This window comes from Oreochromis aureus, linkage group 3 (genome assembly GCF_013358895.1).
Source record: "Oreochromis aureus strain Israel breed Guangdong linkage group 3, ZZ_aureus, whole genome shotgun sequence".
Lineage (NCBI taxonomy): Eukaryota > Metazoa > Chordata > Actinopteri > Cichliformes > Cichlidae > Oreochromis > Oreochromis aureus.
This window is the reverse complement of record NC_052944.1, coordinates 83,478,893-83,497,258: the sequence shown is the minus strand read 5'-3', so window position 1 is coordinate 83,497,258 and position 18,366 is coordinate 83,478,893. Positions and strand designations below refer to the sequence as shown.

The window sequence follows — 18,366 nt, the reverse complement described above, 5'->3', positions numbered from 1 at the left end:
TTTGACACAATTTGAAGTTCACAATTTTATTACAAATAAAACTATAATGACAAACATGAACAGCTGTGGTTATTTCTGAGACATGATTTTTTTGAATGTGTTCATATTTAGACAGTGTGCATTTGTATGCTGAAACTGTAATGGTGAACCTGAGGTGATGGTCAACAGAAGGCAAACATATATAAATAGAAAACAATACTGAAGTAATGTCTTTACCCTGTGCAGCGTGTGGACGCTGTGCACACTATCACCTTATTTACTGTAGTAAACATGCACCGCTAGCTCACGTGACTGACTGTCTCCATGGTTACATCGTATATTATTAGCTATGCAAACAGCTTCCAAAGATACCGCCATAGCTCTCTGCAGCTGTAACACTTTCATGCTTTACAAGTCATTTCACGTTTTTGATAGTTATGAAGACAGAATATGTTTTTAAAGTCATGTTAGGCTGTTGCTATGGTGGTTGCTGTGGACTAGGGTGGACCGCGTCCGATTCCTGTTATTAGCTGTCCGCCGTAGGAAGGCTGCGTTCCGTTTAGAAGTAGCGCCAGTCTGCCGTAACTCGAACTCAAACCCCGCTTTGTTCTTTAATTAAAGGGCTTTTACAGCCGTTCATGACACGCACACACACATAAAACACTTTGCCTCACCATGAGAATGCAACTTTACTAAAACCTTTAAAGTATCTGATATAGGATAGAAAAATGAAGCAACCAGAGATTTAATGATGAAGACTCTGGGTTCTGTAGTTCACGTTTTACAGTCCTGAATGACTCTCTGCACATCCATATCATTTATTGAAGAGGAGTTTAGAATGCACTTTACATTTAGACTGTTGCTGTTTAATTTTTTACATTGTGACCTTGTTATGTCATGATAAGGTTTACCTGCTGGGGGTTTGATGAATCAGCTGGACAATACAGTCAAAGACAGACTTCATCCATCATATGCAAGAATCCTAGTTGGATTTTTGTTTTCACTCATATTTTAGAACCAAATATTGAAAACAACTCTGACAGACTGGATACCTGGTCAGGGTGTACATTACCTTTCACTCAAGCATCCCAGGACAGAGCCCTGCCCCACCATGAGCCTGGGTGGATACGTGGTTATAATATAAAATGACTGATACTGAACATGAATATTTCATGAAAATCAAATTAAAATATGAATTCCTAGGTGTTTGTTATATCCAGCAAGAGATTGATTACATATGTCTGAAACCCTAACCCTAACCCTAGCTCAACAGACCACAATGCCCTGGACTGTCAGTATTATTACATGCTGTGAACATAAGTAGCTTTGATCACAGTTTATGTTGTAAAAGAGAAGGAATATTAAAAAAGATCAACATTGTGATGTTATTTCTTCCAAACTGACCAGAAACATGCTTGTCAGACTCTCACAGCACAGGATCAGACTCACTGTGCATGACGGCTCAGGCCAATAATGTTTGTTAGATTGTCAGTTGTTTAGTGCTTCTGTACAGTTAGGGTCACCGTCTCTATTTCAGTATAATTAATACGCAGAAAACACTAAAAGTTGATTGTCTTCCAATATTCTAGCATAATAAAAAACTTTGACTTTGTAAGTACATATTGTTACAGTCCTAATGCCAGTATGATTCTTCATAACTCCTGCTTTGAAATACTGAACTTTAAAATTGACCTGATGAAAGATAATTTACAGTGGCAGTCTGTCAGGATAATTCTGACTATAAGATCACTGTATTAATCTGAATCCTTCTGAAATGTGCTGTGAATGAATGCTGATGCAACTGACTGTGGGAAAGCTGTTAATAAATGAATCTGTGACACATGCAACACATTCACAGAGGAAGAGGACACAAAGGGAGGACACGCAGAGGCTGTGTTACAGTCAGAAATCCAAACCTTTAGTCAAAAACAGGCGGAGGTTACAAACAGGAAGACAAGCAGTCCATCAAACAGTCTACAGGGTCAAACATGCAGAGAATTCAAACAGCAGTAAAAAATAACTGGACACTGAAAAACTTAAAGCAATGTGTGATACAATAAAAGGAAGCAGCGCAGTATATTCACTGAATTACAAAATTACAAAAGAGAAAAACGACGATTTCTAAGGATTATTTTCTTAAATGCAGTTAGAGTGTAGCTGGTAAAGATGGAAACATACAGAACGTAAACTGTGTGAGTTTGGTGAACTTTGTTAGTAACAAATGAGGAAAAAAAAAAACCCCCAAAACAGACAAAACACAGAAAGAGGCTCTCAGTATTCATTAATAATTAGAAAGCATCTAAACATTCTGATCGTGGATTTTTACAGTCTTAGTTCCGCTTGCTGTCATCATTATACAGGGAGTGCAGAATTATTAGGCAAGTTGTATTTTTGAGGAATAATTTTATTATTGAACAACAACCATGTTCTCAATGAACCCAAAAAACTCATTAATATCAAAGCTGAATGTTTTTGGAAGTAGTTTTTAGTTTGTGTTTAGTTTTAGCTATTTTAGGGGGATATCTGTGTGTGCAGGTGACTATTACTGTGCATAATTATTAGGCAACTTAACAAAAAACAAATATATACCCATTTCAATTATTTATTTTACCAGTGAAACCAATATAACATCTCCACATTCACAAATATACATTTCTGACATTCAAAACAAAACAAAAACAAATCAGCGACCAATATAGCCACCTTTCTTTGCAAGGACACTCAAAAGCCTGCCATCCATGGATTCTGTCAGTGTTTTGATCTGTTCACCATCAACATTGCGTGCAGCAGCAACCACAGCCTCCCAGACACTGTTCAGAGAGGTGTACTGTTTTCCTCCTTGTAAATCTCACATCTGATGATGGACCACAGGTTCTCAATGGGGTTCAGATCAGGTGAACAAGGAGGCCATGTCATTAGTTTTTCTTCTTTAAACCCTTTCTTGCCAGCCACGCTGTGGAGTACTTGGACGCGTGTGATGGAGCATTGTCCTGCATGAAAATCATGTTTTTCTTGAAGGATGCAGACTTCTTCCTGTACCACTGCTTGAAGAAGGTGTCTTCCAGAAACTGGCAGTAGGACTGGGAGTTGAGCTTGACTCCATCCTCAACCCGAAAAGGCCCCACAAGCTCATCTTTGATGATACTAGCCCAAACCAGTACTCCACCTCCACCTTGCTGGGCGCCTGAGTCGGACTGGAGCTCTCTGCCCTTTACCAATCCAGCCACGGGCCCATCCATCTGGCCCATCAAGACTCACTCTCATTTCATCAGTCCATAAAACCTTAGAAAAATCAGTCTTGAGATATTTCTTGGCCCAGTCTTGACGTTTCAGCTTGTGTGTCTTGTTCAGTGGTGGTCGTCTTTCAGCCTTTCTTACCTTGGCCATGTCTCTGAGTATTGCACACCTTGTGCTTTTGGGCACTCCAGTGATGTTGCAGCTCTGAAATATGGCCAAACTGGTGGCAAGTGGCATCTTGGCAGCTGCACGCTTGACTTTTCTCAGTTCATGGGCAGTTATTTTGCGCCTTGGTTTTTCCACACGCTTCTTGCGACCCTGTTGACTATTTTGAATGAAACGCTTGATTGTTCGATGATCACGCTTCAGAAGCTTTGCAATTTTAAGGCTGCTGCATCCCTCTGCGAGATATCTCACTATTTTGACTTTTCTGAGCCTGTCAAGTCCTTCTTTTGACCCATTTTGCCAAAGGAAAGGAAGTTGCCTAATAATTATGCACACCTGATATAGGGTGTTGATGTCATTAGACCACACCCCTTCTCATTACAGAGATGCACATCACCTAATATGCTTAATTGGTAGTAGGCTTTCGAGCCTATACAGCTTGGAGTAAGACAACATGCATGAAGAGGATGATGTGGACAAAATACTCATTTGCCTAATAATTCTGCACTCCCTGTAATCATCATGATCAATGGCGAGGTCCTGAGGTGGGCGGGGCTGTCTCTGGTGATGAAACCATGAAGGAACAGCGTCTGGCATGTGTTGGTGAAACATCCCAGTACACTGGTGTAGTTTCCTCTCCAGCTGTTTGACATTTGACACTTCAACATTAAGGGGAAGAAGAAGAAACAGTGTTAGGTCAGGTGACCACATGGTTTCTAAAATAACTTACAGGAAGTAACCAGGCCGTTAGAAATGGATGGCATGTGTATAGAGCTGCTGTAGTTAGGTAACTGTACTTACCAAAAGCAAAGCTGCTGAATGTTGCAGGAACATGCTCATGTGTGGTGATCATTCAGTGCTGCTCTGGCAGGTTAGACAGTCCAAGACTGATATGCTGCCCATCTGAGAGTTTGAAAACACACATGCAAAGATTTAATTGTATTACAGTCAAAGTTGGATGTTCGTTTTTGTCCTTTAAAAATGTTTGTGTATTTGAAAGCACTAACATTTAAGGATGACTCGGATCGTCTCCTTTAAAGGGGAGACAAGTGTATCCACTGATCCACGTCACTTTACCTGGATGATGACTCCTCTCCCCCTCACCCAGAAACACTCCTAATATAACCAAGCAAATAAATAATACAGAAGATTTACTCACAACATTACAAAAACATCAAAAACATCTCCCTTTGATTCCATTCCTCCATTCCTGCTAAACATCAGGCAACAAATATCCCAGTAAATCACAGTAAAATGTAAAGCACATATTTTCTCTGCTTTGTCTAACCTCTGCAGAGCCTCTGTCAAGAAAAACATATCTGTAAGCATAAAACAAATATACATTTCATAACACTGCACTGGAGAAACCTCGGTCAGTTGATTTCCTCTGTGCAGTGCAGACGAGCATCAGTCAGCAAGTCAAGGTGGTGAGATGGACTCGTGCCCTTGGTGACTCTGCTAGTTCTTCTGAGGAAACACCACCGTCTCTCCACACCGTCACCATCTGTGAGCACAAACTGCTGCTCTGCTCTGTCAGCATGTAGGAAATCAGATATCACACACACAAGGGTGAAGAAACATTAGGGCTCAACTTTGGATACTTTAGATCTAAATAGATCAAAGTAGCTCTTAGTTTCAGCAATCAGACAAACAATGATACCAAACTGATTCTGTATGAATACAATATGGTATTTTCAATACAGCTGTCAAATTAATGTATTAAAACTAATACAGATATATGTATATATATTTTTGATAAATTAGTTTGCTAAATTAGAATATATATATATACATATATATATATATATGTATATATATATATTTTTTTCATTTAACAATTGCAACTGAAAGAAATTAAATACTGAACAAAAATATATTGTCACATTCTGCATTCTCAAATACAAATTTCACAAAGTAAATTTTTGATTAACAGAAAAAATATGAATTACAAAAAATAGTTGTATATTATTAAAGTATTATGCAACCGTGACCAAAGTCAGAATCATCATTACAGTACTGTGGACTTAATGCTTGGGTAATAGTGAAAACTGTAAACAACACTCTGAAGTCAAGCTTCTTTTCTTCTTTCTATGACCTCAGCACGCTGACAGACTTGAAGTTGCTAAAGATTTTAAAAAGTGATAATTACAGGGAGGAAACCTTTTTATCCGTTTAATTTAACATTTGATGCCTCAGCTGTCTCAGTCCTAAAGCGTTCTGCAACTACAACTAACCTGAGGCGGCTTGGATTTGGCTGCAGGTGCCCCTGTACATCCTTCTCAGCAGCACACATGTGGGTACCATTGAATCACACTTCTTCCTGAGCTTTGCTTCATCACAAGACTAAAGGTGGCATCCCGTGTCACAGTCTTATCATCATCCAATTGGAGAAGAAACATTTACGCGCCTCCTGGTTTTGTTTTCTGATCCTGCAAAAAGACTGAGGACAACAAAGCCCAGAGAACACGAGATACACAACATCCAACATTCAGACTCAACAGCCTCCATAAATGAAGAGCACCAGGTTGGTCCAGTTATACTAGATATAAGCATAATTCACATTACTGTGTATGAATAATAATCAAGAGACAAACTTTGAAGATGCAGAGCATGATGTCCCATCATCAGACTGCAAACAAACATCCACCAGGCTTCTTTGTTGGCAGAGGTGATGATTCTCCCATCAGGGATCAGTAGCGTGTATTAACCTGTGGTATAAGCAGCAGTCACTGAAATATTACTGTTTCAGATAAGAAATCTGCCACATAAAAGCCAGGGTGGGAGGGATCTCTGCAAACTGACTTACCTCTGCGAGTGTGAGGCTGTTCCTCCAGCCTCAACAAAAATCTGACTCTTCAGTCACAAACAAAAAACTCCAGCTGGGAGATAGAAAACGCTGTCTGGGTCTTGCTGGATGTTGCTGGTCAGAGTCTCACATTAGCAGAGTGCTGCTTGGTCCCACTGACCCATGTGGACAGCGACTGTGGAGAACTGTTCTGGCAAACGGAAAAGAGAATTAAAATGACAAAAAGCCAAACAGGATTTCCACAAAGACTCTCTTAGAATCAGCAATCAGAAAATCATTGGTTCATATTACAATTAAATATGACCAGGGTCCTTAAATGTAAGCAGTTAAGATCTGATTTCATTTACATCCTTCACAAAGCACATTTGTCCAGGCTGTCAGGTAAACATAGAATTAATCTCAGGTAACATGACTCAGAGTAGAGATTCAGTAGGAAAGATTGCCAGCTCTAATATTATTACCACACCAACAGCTCAGATTTCTAGAAGTATTTAAACAAATGTGAGTCTATCAATTCATTTTCTTCTGAATATTCAATTCATGTTCACAGTGGGAGGGTGGGGGGGTGTCGTGGAATTTTGTAAATAAAGTCTGCAACACAGAAAGAGCTGTGATCAAGCTATTTATTACTGCACGCAGGAGAGCCAACACACATCAAACATCACAGTTCACAGTCATGCCAGCTCTGCCACAGAAGTCGTGCTCCTACTCCTTTATGCTTCCAAGGAAGAGGGAGGAAGTTACAAACTGATCATACCACACTTCACGCGCCTCGCTATGAAACCTAACAGATCAATGGTTATGCTGTTTTGTGCCCTTGGCCTTATCAGCACCTGTAAAGGGAGTTGTTTTCTCATACTGCTGATGCTGAAGTAAGTTCATCTAGGTTTAGAAACTTTCACTGAACAGTCTATAACAGTGTCACAACTAAGCATATGCATAAGCACTTAAATACTTTAAATGAGAATAATAGAAACTTTCTATTACAGGAGCCAGAGCCTGTCCCAGTAGTCATAGGTAGAGCAAACCTGGACAGGTACCAGTCTGTCAGAGGACTAACAGAGAGACAGACATCAGAGTAACAAATCTATTTAAAATTAATGTAAGCTGTTGCCAGTACAACAGCAAAACTGCTTAGAGAGATTGGGATCAGAGGACAGGCGCAACGGCAGGCTATAAGAGTACTAGCACTGCTGAGAGGACCAGTCACTGGCTATGGCTAAAAAGGCCTGACATCAGCTAACCCCAAGAGAAAAGAAATATTCCGCTCTCCTCCCCTCTGCTCTTCTTCCCTTTTCTGGGAGGCAGTGGGGAGTTAGAGCATACAGCCCGATCTGGCTTCCCACACCTCCCTGCCAGATCGGGCGCCCCCCTTCTGGCTCTCCTCTCTGCTCTCTCCTATCTTGTCCCTTTTGTCTTACTTCTCTCTATCACCTTTTCTATCCCTTTGAAGAAGTTAGGCTCAATAAATGCTAAAGAGGTAAGTATTATTTCTCAGTTGCAGTGAATAGATAGAAAATAAACTGTAGGAAACTAAATAGAAGAAAGGAGAAGAGAAATAACAAGTTAACATAAACCAGTGACACACTCTGAGACCTGATCAACCCTGGCAGGGCCTCCTTGGATGAGGGTGTCTAGTGATAATGGCCGAAACACCCGATGAATCCAATGTCCACTACTGACGATGTGTCCCAAATTTTAAAATGATAATCTAGATCAGATCTCTAATCCTTAAACCTAACCAAGGAAGGAAAATGGCAGATTAGCCTGGGTAAAAGACCAAAGGTTGAAGCACACAATGATGTGTGCTGCTGGCAAAGTTTCTGGGCTGCCTTTCCTCATAACAGCCATCCCTCAAGAGTCTCTCCATCTAAAGCAATGAATTGTCAGGGACTATAACATCTAGTCCTTTTCACTGAACCTGAATTCCTTGCCCTTTGTAACTATTGCAGGGTGACTTTTGCTACAGTAGGTGGGGCCAGTGTCCCATTTAGCAGGATTTAACTTGTGTTATTGAATTATGTTACACTGGCATAGTGTCTATTTCAAAAGAGGATTTCCTCTCCTGTTTTTAAATATAAGAAACATTTGCCTGAGCGTGGCAGGACAGTGACATCACAGGACTGTGGGGGGAATTTTAGTGTACGAGGAACATTGTATTGTATTTTTTCTTGAATAGCGTATATACTGTAGTGTCTGCCTGTGCCTGTTTGTCTACGTCTATGTGTCAAGTTGGGTCTTAGACGCGACCTCTCTGGGAACATCTCAGCCCACCACCACACTCCCTGCCAGAGGCTGATGCCCTCAATTGTTGGTGCTCTGGTGGTTCTGGGTGTCCGGGGCTGGGCTCTCAGGTATGTACTGGCTCACTGCCGGTGGCTACTTAGCGGGGCCTGGTGCCCGAGGCTTGGTCAGGCCCCTTCCAGGGGGTGGGGTGTCCTTGAACCTCTGGGCCTGGGGCTGGGTCGGCTCAAGCGCGACTGGCTGCTGGCGGAGCCTGCAGCAGGCCTCCTGTACCTTCTCCACTTCTACACGCAAACAGGTGCACACACGGGTGTTTACAGACACACACTATCTTCATTGGGAGCTGCCTCAAAGCATATTGTTCCTTTTTCGGTCATATGTGCCGCTCAGTAACATTTAATTTTATTTACTGTTACTTATACTTATCTGGGTTGTTGCTTCCTTAATGTGTTACTGACTTTATGCTTGTTTTCTTCTTGTTTTTTTCTCACCAGATAATCTAGCAGAGTTTGTCTTTTCTATTTGTCCATCTTCCCCTTTTCTGGAAATTTGCTAACAAAGCCTGCAGACTTGATGAGCAGTTAAAACCCAACACCTTTATTTCCCATGTATGAGGAAAGACATCAGTCAGGGAGGCACTGAGAGTTGTCTCTGACAAAGAACATTCCAGATCCTCTTGGTTGTTCCTCTTCCCCAGGCAGATCTCCTGCAAACAGCTTACAGTGACTGGCGTGGATGCAAGTAATTCGTTCTCCAACCTTCACCACTGTTTGTGTGGTCAGCAGGACTTTCAAAGGGCCTGGCCACCATTTTGCCTTCCACCGTCTCCTCCTGAAATCCTTCGCCAGTACCCAGTGACCTGGTTTAAATAGATGCAGGGGTCCTTCTACTGTTCTGGGCAGGGCTGCTCAGTGTACCTATGAAAGAGTCCAAGAGAGACTTTGACAGTACGTAATCATTTCACTGTTGCACAACTCTGTGAACGTGCCTGTCAATCGGGGGTTCTGCCCCCACTCTGGCAGTCCATCCATACAACACCTCATAAGGGCTTAGGTGTACTGGAGGTCTGGACCCCGTGCGCACATACATCAGCACAAGGGGAAGTGCTTTCGGACACGTGAGGCCAGATTCTTCACAGCACTTGGCCAGCTTGGACTTTAGGAGCCATTCATTCTCTCCACAGCACCTTTAGATTGTGGCTGGTACGCACAGTGTGTTTGCAATCTGAAACCTAATTGCTTGCTGATTTCCTTCAATGCAAAGTGGTTTACAAAGTGAGTGCTGTTGTCACTTGTGATTTTTCCCTGGATACCCCACCTGGGAATAATTTCTGACAGGAGAGCTTTCGCCACTGCCCTGCTGTCTGCATTTTTGGTGGGAAATGCTTCTACCCACTTAGAAAACATGTCCACCACTACCAGACAATACGTCATTCCCTTGGGTGGTGTCAGTTCAATCAAATCCATCAGACAGTCAAAAGGCATATCTGGTGGGGGAGGGGGTGCTGCAGTGTTTACCTGTATTGGGTGTCCCACATTGTTGGTTCTGCAAATAAGACACTTTTTACATGGTCCAAACCCATGTGCCCATTTTAGAAACCAGGGGGAAAAGTGTTTAGGCAGACAAGGGCAGCCCTCAGAAGAACGCCAGACAGATTCAACCAATGTGCAGCCATGTTTGTGCCAGAGAGTTTTTCCTACCTGAGATACAAATGACTGTACAGCAGGAAGATCAGCGAGGTTAGGTGTGGGTAGCGGTACCATGGCAGGTTGGAAATGCAGGCCTCCTTCGGCGGCTACTTTGGCAGCTGTGTCGGCGGCAGCATTTCCTCAAGAGAAAGAATCAGTTCTATCGGTATGTGCTGCACACTTCACTACAGCAATGCGAGCAGGTAGGAGGATGGGGCCTAGCAGCACTGCTACCTGGTTAGCATTCAGGATGGGCTTCCCATCAGATTTCAAGAACTTTCTGTGACTCCACAAGGTGCCAAATTCATGCACCACACCGAACGCGTAGCAAGAGAGTCAGTTTAGATGGTGGCAGACTGACCCTCAGCAAGTCTACAGGCCTCTGTGAGCACCACAAGTTCTGCAGTCTGTGCTGAGAAGTGTCTGGGCAACAAGTCTGAAACAAGAGTGGCATGTTTAGAACACATAGCAAAATCCACACAATTACTTCCACATGAATCACATGAAGAGGAGCCATCTTCATACAACACTACGTCAGAGTTCTCAATGTGAACATCTAACAAGTCAATACAAGGTGTACAAGTTTCACAGGTTTTGGGGCGATCGTGGCTCAAGAGTTGGCAGTTCGTCTTGTAATCAGTAGGTTGCCGGTTCGAGCCCCGGCTCGGACAGTCTCGGTCGTTGTGTACTTGGGCAAGACACTTCACCCGTTGGCTACTGGTGGAGGTCAAAGCGCCCGGTGGCGCCAGTGTTTGGCAGTCTCGCCTTGGTCAGTGTGCCCCAGGGTGGCTGTGGCTACAATGTAGCTTGCCATCACCTGTGTGTGAATGGGTGGATGACTGAACGTGTAAAGCGCTTTGGGACTAAGTAAAGTGCTATACAAATACAGGCCATTTACCATTTACCACCCAACACAGCAGTGCAGCTGTGTGGCTCACCATCCTCCCACGTGGGTAGAAGAGTGGCTGGGTTAAGAGTTGTGCAACTTGATGTTAGTCATATCAAGCAGTAGAGTACCTGAGCCAGCGAGCTGCAGAAAGGTGGGAAGTTTTCTGCTCCAGCAGAATAACAGAAACTGCATGGGGTACCTGTATTGTCAGAGGAGAGTATCCCACAATGTCGCGTTAGGCAAGCACATGCAGCTACTGCTCGCAGGCCTGCAGCCACTGGTTTGAACTTAGAAGAGTAATAACCAACTGGCCGAAGCGAATCACTATGCTACATTAAAAGAACAGAAGACATGAAACCATTCTTTTCATCTACCATTTAAGTGTACGGTTGGATGGGTCTGGTAGCGCCAAAACAGGCGCTGTTTGCAGCAGCTTTTTCATGGCAACGAAGGCTCCCTCAGCTCCGGTGTCCAGGAAATGCGATCATTGCCTGACAGGTTTGTACCATGTATGGGTGCAGCAAGTGGAGCTTCCACAGAGGAGTAGTGTGGAATGAAATTGTGACAATATTTTGTGGTTCCCAGAAATGACATCACCTGTTTTTTTTGTGAGGCTTTGAGATAGTCATCACAGCTTCGACCCTTTTGGAGAAAATCTGGTGAGTTGTAAGAAATTATATGCCCTAAGGATGTGACTTTGTCTTTACAGAGCTGTAGCTTTGACCTGTTAGCTTTGTAACCGTAGTGATGCAAATGTGTCACTAACGCACCAGAATCGGCAGTGCACTGCTCTTGTGTGCTCTGAAAGAGGGCTTTGGAGTAATTACTGGCTCACAATTTTTAATTAGACCTAATTTTTAATTAGATGAGGCCCACAAGCCATCAGGCACCTCTGTCAGCAGGGGGTGTGAGGAATATGCAGGAGGTGTTGCTTGAAGCAAACACTGTGAAACAGCCATGTCCACCAGCTCTACTGAGTGGGCACAATGGACTGTACATGTCATGGTCCTCTTATAAGCTTTACTTTTGGAGAAAATAATACTGTGGAATCCTTTGTGGTCCCCTGATCGCACGCACTGTAGCACCGGTTCATAAATACTCCCATGGCTTCCCACACAGGTCCGACCACAGAAACTCATGTTTGAATTTTTTACCTTGTCTGTCTACACAATACAGTGATATGGTGAAATTTTCCCTCTAAATGGTTCCTGATGCAGATACAGAATGAGTGAACCTCTCACCTAGCCCAGGCTGAGGTGAGAGAGATTCCCAGTGTAACACATAATAAGTGGCACCGGAATCTACTAGAAATTCCACTTCCTGACCACAAACTAACATTTTATAGAATGTACCATCTGGTGACACAGAAACCCGGTTTACATGCTCAAAGCTGTGATGTATTAAAGTGTGTGCATCTGTGTGTGAAACGTTTTCTACATCACTGCGTGTGCGTGTGTGATTTTCAGTTCCCTGTTCTGAAGAAGTCGGCAAACCACAGCCTGAAGTGTCCTCTGGTGACTATTCTCCCCGGTCCCAGTCCACCAGCACACACCACTGGCCCTTCATTTGGTAATTTTAGCGTTGATGCTGTCCGAGTCTAGGCAAGCCTCGATTAGGGCAACTCTGCTTCCAGTGTTCATGCTCGCCACAGATAAACCAGGCATCTGGATCCCCTCCCCACTGTTGTCATTGTTGATCTCATCCTTGATCATGTCTTCTTCCCCGGCTTCGGCCACGCCAACTGCCTTTGCCGTGGAAGTCTCCCTGCGGGTTTGCTGCGGTCTTATGACAAACACAGTTGTCATACGATGTATGAAGTCATCCACAGATTCATCTTTCCTTTGCTTGCAAGCTTGAATCTTTGATATGTTCACCTTATCCAGGTAAACCTCCTTTAGCTTATCTATCAGGTGGGCCACTGCAGTACAATATTCACGGTTTTCTCCATGCTCATAGGTTAGGTTTTTTATTCTCAGCGTAGGATCAGGCAACTGCAGTGATATTTTCCTCAGGTTGCATGTTTTCAGCTTGCCCTCCACTGGGCGTCTAGTTTCTTGACCTGTGGAACAATGTTCTCTTCAAAAATAAGGAGCAGCTTACCAAACTTTGTACCCGACACTAGTGGGTCAGACAAATGGCTGGTGGCGTCAGCGATGTCTACCACGTCCATGGTCTGTGAACCAAAATGGGTCTGTCGGGCCCTGCCACTTCTACCATCGGGAGTTGCAGGTCTCCTCTTCTCTCCTGTCGCCGCATTCACATTCTCAGCAGGGCCTAGAGCTTTTCGTCTTACCCGCTGCGTTCTTCTTCCTCTGTATCATCCCGCTCATCATCAGTGGGACAATATTCGGGTTGATCCATGGCGAGTGGCAGGACGTAATATCCATGCCGTCTGTCCTTATTTCTCCGCTTTTTCCTCTTATTTCTCCATCTCCGTTTTTTTCCCTTTTGTCTCTTCAGCCCACAATGCACGCCGTGCTTGGAGGGCACCTCCTGCTTCCTCTTGGGGCAGTTGCTGCTCTTCAGCCACTGAGCTGGCGCCGGCAGCTACTGGGAGTGGGTCTCATGGTGCAGAGTGGGATCTAAGGGGAAAGTACCGTATTTTCTGGACAAAACCTAATTTCCTAGGTTTTGAACCATGAGGCTTATACAAAGGTGCGGCTATTTTGTGGATTTTTCTTCCACCGCTAGGGGCGCTCTAACCAGAATTAGAATCAAAAACAAGATAGACAAAAAAATCAATGCAAAGAAGAATACACTACTTTTTCTTTAGCAGATAGAACACGCACGACAAATTAGCAACTGGTAATTATTTTCAAATCCCCTTCATAATGGAAACTACACGAAGAAGTTCATATGATGCAAGTTTTAAGTTGAAGGCCATCAATCTTGCTATCCAGGAAGGAAACCGTGCTGCTGCACGCAAGCTTAGCATCAATGAATCTATGGTGAGACATTGGAGGCGGCAGTAGGAAGAGCTCATGCAATGCCAAAAGTCAAGAAAAGCTTTCAGAGGACATAAAAGCAGGTGGCCTGAACTTGAAAATGTCCTGGAGGACTCGGTGAACACACAGAGAGCAGGTGGCCGAAATGTACCCACTGTACAGATCCGACTGAAAGCCAAAACAATCACCCGCGAAATGAATATTGAAGATTTCAAAGCTGGGCCGTCATGGTGTTTCAGATTTATGAGACGTAAAAACTTGTCCATCAGGGCACAGACAGATACAAGAAAACTCCATCGGACCAGACAACATAATCAATATGGATGAAGTACCTTTAATGTTTGATCTGCCTCTGACCAGAACCATTAACAAGACAGGTGCATCATCCGTGTTGTTGAAAACAACAGGCCATGGGAGGACGCACTTCACCTGGGTTCTGGCATGCACGGCATCCGGACAAAAACTTCCACCAATGGTGATTTTTAAGCGCATAACTATGCTGAAAGAACAACTACCGAAAGGCATAGTGGTCAAAGTTAACACCAAAGGGTGGATGATAGAAGGCCTAATAAAGGAATGGTTAATGGAGTGCTATGGCAAGCGCCCGGGAGGATTTTTTCACTGGACAAAAGCACTGCTTGTTTTGGATAGCATGAGGGCCCACATCACAGATTCTGTGAAATCAGCGATCAAGAAAACAAACTCCATTCCAGCTGTGATTCCTGGAGGTACAACAAAGTATTTGCAGCCACTTGACATCAGTGTAAATTTAAAGCTGCACTACGGGTTGAGTGGGAGACTTGGATGACAAGCGGTGAAAAGTCATTCACAAAAACTGGCCGCATGCGAAAAGCATCCTTTTCTGATGTCTGTCAGTGGATCCTAACAGCGTGGAGTGCTGTGAAAGAATCCACCATCACCAACGGGTTCCGAAAAGGCTGGACTGCTACGCGAAGAGAGCGGCACAACTTCAGAGCCAACTTCACCGGAGGATGACAGTGACAGGGAGAGCGAGACTGATGGAGACTGATGGAGACAGATGTGATGAAGTGCTTCTGAGGCTGTTGACTGAAGAAGACGACTTCATGAATTTCAGCGAAGATGATTAAAGTGACTTGTGGTTTCAAACACAGGAGAAATGAAGGTAAATAAATACCGGTTATTTTCTCTTGATTCTGTTCCGTTTTAATCAGCAAAGTGCCGTGTTAAAAGGCACTGTTCGGAAAGAATCTGTTCAGGTACATACATGTACCTTTACAGTACAAAATCGTTCTGTACATGCAGTAAATATCTAATTTTTCAACATAGATATCTGCGGCTTATAGCCGGGTGCAGCTTGTATATTTTTTTTATTTTTATTTTTTTTAAATGGAGCAGATGCGGCTTATATACAGGTGCGCTCTGTTGTCCAGAAAATACGGTAGTCCAGGTCGGCATTGGCTTTCAAGTTCTGCAAAGCAACCTGTACTGGGGCACAAGGGGAAGCACAAAAAGTGCGTGAACTGGGAAATGATTTGTTCTCTGTGTAATACGGAGGCGGAAGAGGCACTGAGGTGGACACTGCATCAGCCTCTTTTCCTTTCTCTTTTCCATTAGTATGGATTTCTCTTGGCAAATCTTTCAAAACTGCTTTCTTTTCCCTCCTTTCTGCTTCTATTATCCGCATTTTAAAACATTTTTTCTCCTTGCTTACCCTACACAAATCAAAGTCTTAACTTTCCCTGTCTTTAACAGCTTTTCTTCTTTTCTTCTTCTGGGTCCTTCCTTAGTGACTGACTATCAATCAATTTTCTTCTCTCGGTACAACGCCGTTACAGTTACTAACAAGAAAACGCGGTCCGTTACTATTTTTCAACAAACAGACGGTTGAAGCTGTGTTCAGCTTACCGCATCTTATATCCGTTACACGGAAGTAGCTGACTACGTAAGTAATCTGGACGCTACAGCTTTAAGCAGCTGCGCGCGCTCCCGCGGACGGTAATCACTTTCTGGCACAACACCTGGGCCCTGTTTCAGAAAGCCGGTTTAGAAAACTCAGAGTTAAAAATGATACTCAGGGTTGAGTAACCCCGAACTGTCCAACTCGGAATATTCGGTTTCAGAAAGGCTGATAACAATTAGTTCAATCAACGCGGAGTTGCTTTAACCCCAAGTTAAGCACGCGCATAAAGCCCTGATTAGTGGAGCACAGATTAAGCGAGTCACCATGGAGACAGAGGGAAAGAAGGCGCGGCCAATGTATTTTACAGCGCTTGAGGCCGAATTTCTGATGGCAGCATATGCCGATAACATGCAAATTTTTATGAAAAAGAGTAACACAGCCTCAGCTGCAAAAGAAAGGGAGCATGCATGGCAATACATAGCCGACAGAGTCAATGCGTGAGTGTTAATTTAAAAATTGATCTAGGATTTCCACCCATTTAACACGTTATTTTATTATATTTCATTTTATTTTTATTTGATACATTTTATTTTGTGATGTGATGTGAGCGCATGTGCAACCCAACAGGCCCCAAACGCTCCTGGCAGCAAGTAAAAATGAAATATAAAAAATGTAGAGGAAGAGGGTCCAGCCACTTCTCCAACAAACCTTTCCTCAGTAAGATGTTCAGCACTGATTTACAACCAACCTAAGTAGGCATGTACTATGAATGTCAATGCTATTTTCTGTGTTTCAATAGCTCCCTGTAAAGCAGCTGTACAAGACCTGTTTGATCAAGAAAATAAAAAATGCTTTTGGAAATGGAACACTTCAAGCAGCAGAATGGAATGTGAGTGCCATCTATACAGCCAATCACGCCTGGGAACCCTGAAAATAAATGTAAAATTTAAGTAGTAGTTCAAGTATCACCACATCATGAATTAGGTTTTGTTCATCCTGATACCTGCAATTTTGTGGAATCCTCTTTGATAAATCTTGTGGGTCTATGACCGGGAACACCACAAACGAGTACAGGAGACGTTTCAGTGCAACTGTAACATTCCTGACTGCCCGACAGACGGTAGCCTTGGAAACGTGCTCAGCGTCACCAATATTATACATTGCTCCCGTTTGCAAAAAAACAAAGTGCAATACAAATAATATGTACAGAACTGAGAGAATGTCCGCGATGTGTCACATGAGCAATATAAGGCCTGAGGATGTTATTCAAATAAATTATCGATTGTGCTGAAAAACAGTAACGTTCACACAGAAAATCATCAGGAAATGATAAAATGTCCAAACGCGCTCTAATCACTCTCTCCCGGCGGAGAGCTCTGCGGAGAATTTGGGCTTCAACATCTACTGGCTCTTCAAGGAAGGGGCACGCCATGTGTGACACTTCCTACAGTCAGGTTTCCGACAAAGAGGCGGAGAAGTTCAGGGTTAGTTGAAGTAAACCTGCTAGGGGGCAGGTTAGCTTCACGGAGTGTGTCGTCATAGTAACTCACCCAGAATTAAACTAAACTCGCTTTGTGAAACCGAAAACCCAGAGTTTTCGTTAACTCAGGGTATACTTACTCAGAGTTTGCACTAAACCGGCTTTCTGAAACAGGGCCCAGGAGCTAAGGGGGCAAAACAATTGCATAAGTGCTGCTGTTTGACTGAGGATGAATAAAGTAGTCATGGTAAGCCAATCACATGACCACTTAAAGACAAAGCAACAAGGTGATATATCCCAGTTTATAAATTGTGTTGATAGGCCACGTAAAACCAGAGTCATGATAAACAATATATATATATACATTCCTCAATAGTTTCGTCACGTTTACTGTCTAAGGACAGCGCTAGCAAGCACTCTCTGCTTATGAGCAAAAAACAAACAAACAAAAAAAACACAGGGGAAGTCTTAGGAGTGACGGCAAGAGAGAGAGAGAGGGGGAGAGAGAGAGCAAGACAGCAGAAAAAGAGAGAGAGAGCGAGTTTTGAGATGTGAGAGATTTGTGACGTTTAGCGTATTTGGAGTGTGTAGTTAATGTGTTGTCTTGTGTAGTTAGTGTGTAGTGTATTGTGTTGTGTGTCAGAACAATGAGGCGACTGCTGTCTCCAGGTAGAAACAGGAGTGATACACCTGCACCTTTAGAATCAGCGCAAAAAGGGCGTGAACTCAAAGCGCGGACCCGCCGAAATATCAGAATCAGCGAGCTGTCGGCTTTCAGCCCCGACCGTGTCCGTGCCGTTGGGTGAGAAAGGCAACATCTCACTGATTCTGATCCGCGGTTCCGCGCTTTGTGTTTACATCTTTGTGCAGAATCCGTGTACCTGCTCTCATTTACTGTTTTAGCTGTTTGGTGGTTGTTGAAATTTTGTGAGGTTTAACCTGAGATTCTGGCGTTTTGGGCAAAATAAATTTATATTAAAAAATCGATTCAGGATTTTAATGAATCGATTTCACGTTATCCAAGCCAGAATGATTTTAATCAAAACCCACC

The 18,366-nt window shown here is 43.3% G+C and overlaps 1 protein-coding gene across 8 annotated transcripts in view; it reads right to left on the bottom strand.

Annotated features, from left to right (window-relative positions):
* Positions 1 to 3,789: 3,789 nt before the first annotated feature.
* LOC120438314 (programmed cell death 1 ligand 1-like) overlaps positions 3,790 to 18,366 on the bottom strand; it is a 30,890-nt gene continuing 16,313 nt past the window's right edge. Inside the window, exons 4-10 of one of the 8 annotated variants that reach the window (XR_005611799.1) lie at positions 6,188 to 6,377; positions 5,976 to 6,089; positions 5,616 to 5,821; positions 4,750 to 4,911; positions 4,389 to 4,497; positions 4,183 to 4,284; positions 3,790 to 4,040 (exon numbers count right to left, since the gene is read on the bottom strand). Coding sequence is in view for 2 of the 8 variants with exons in the window: in XM_039608737.1 (XP_039464671.1) it covers positions 6,319 to 6,377 (59 nt within the window). In the remaining 6 variants the exon portion in view is untranslated. Of the gene's footprint in view, positions 4,041 to 4,182; positions 4,285 to 4,388; positions 4,498 to 4,560; positions 4,595 to 4,723; positions 4,912 to 5,469; positions 5,504 to 5,615; positions 6,090 to 6,187; positions 6,378 to 6,478; positions 6,663 to 18,366 lie in introns of those variants that run through there. The other 7 variants (XR_005611800.1, XR_005611798.1, XR_005611802.1 and 4 more) reach the window with 7 other exon arrangements.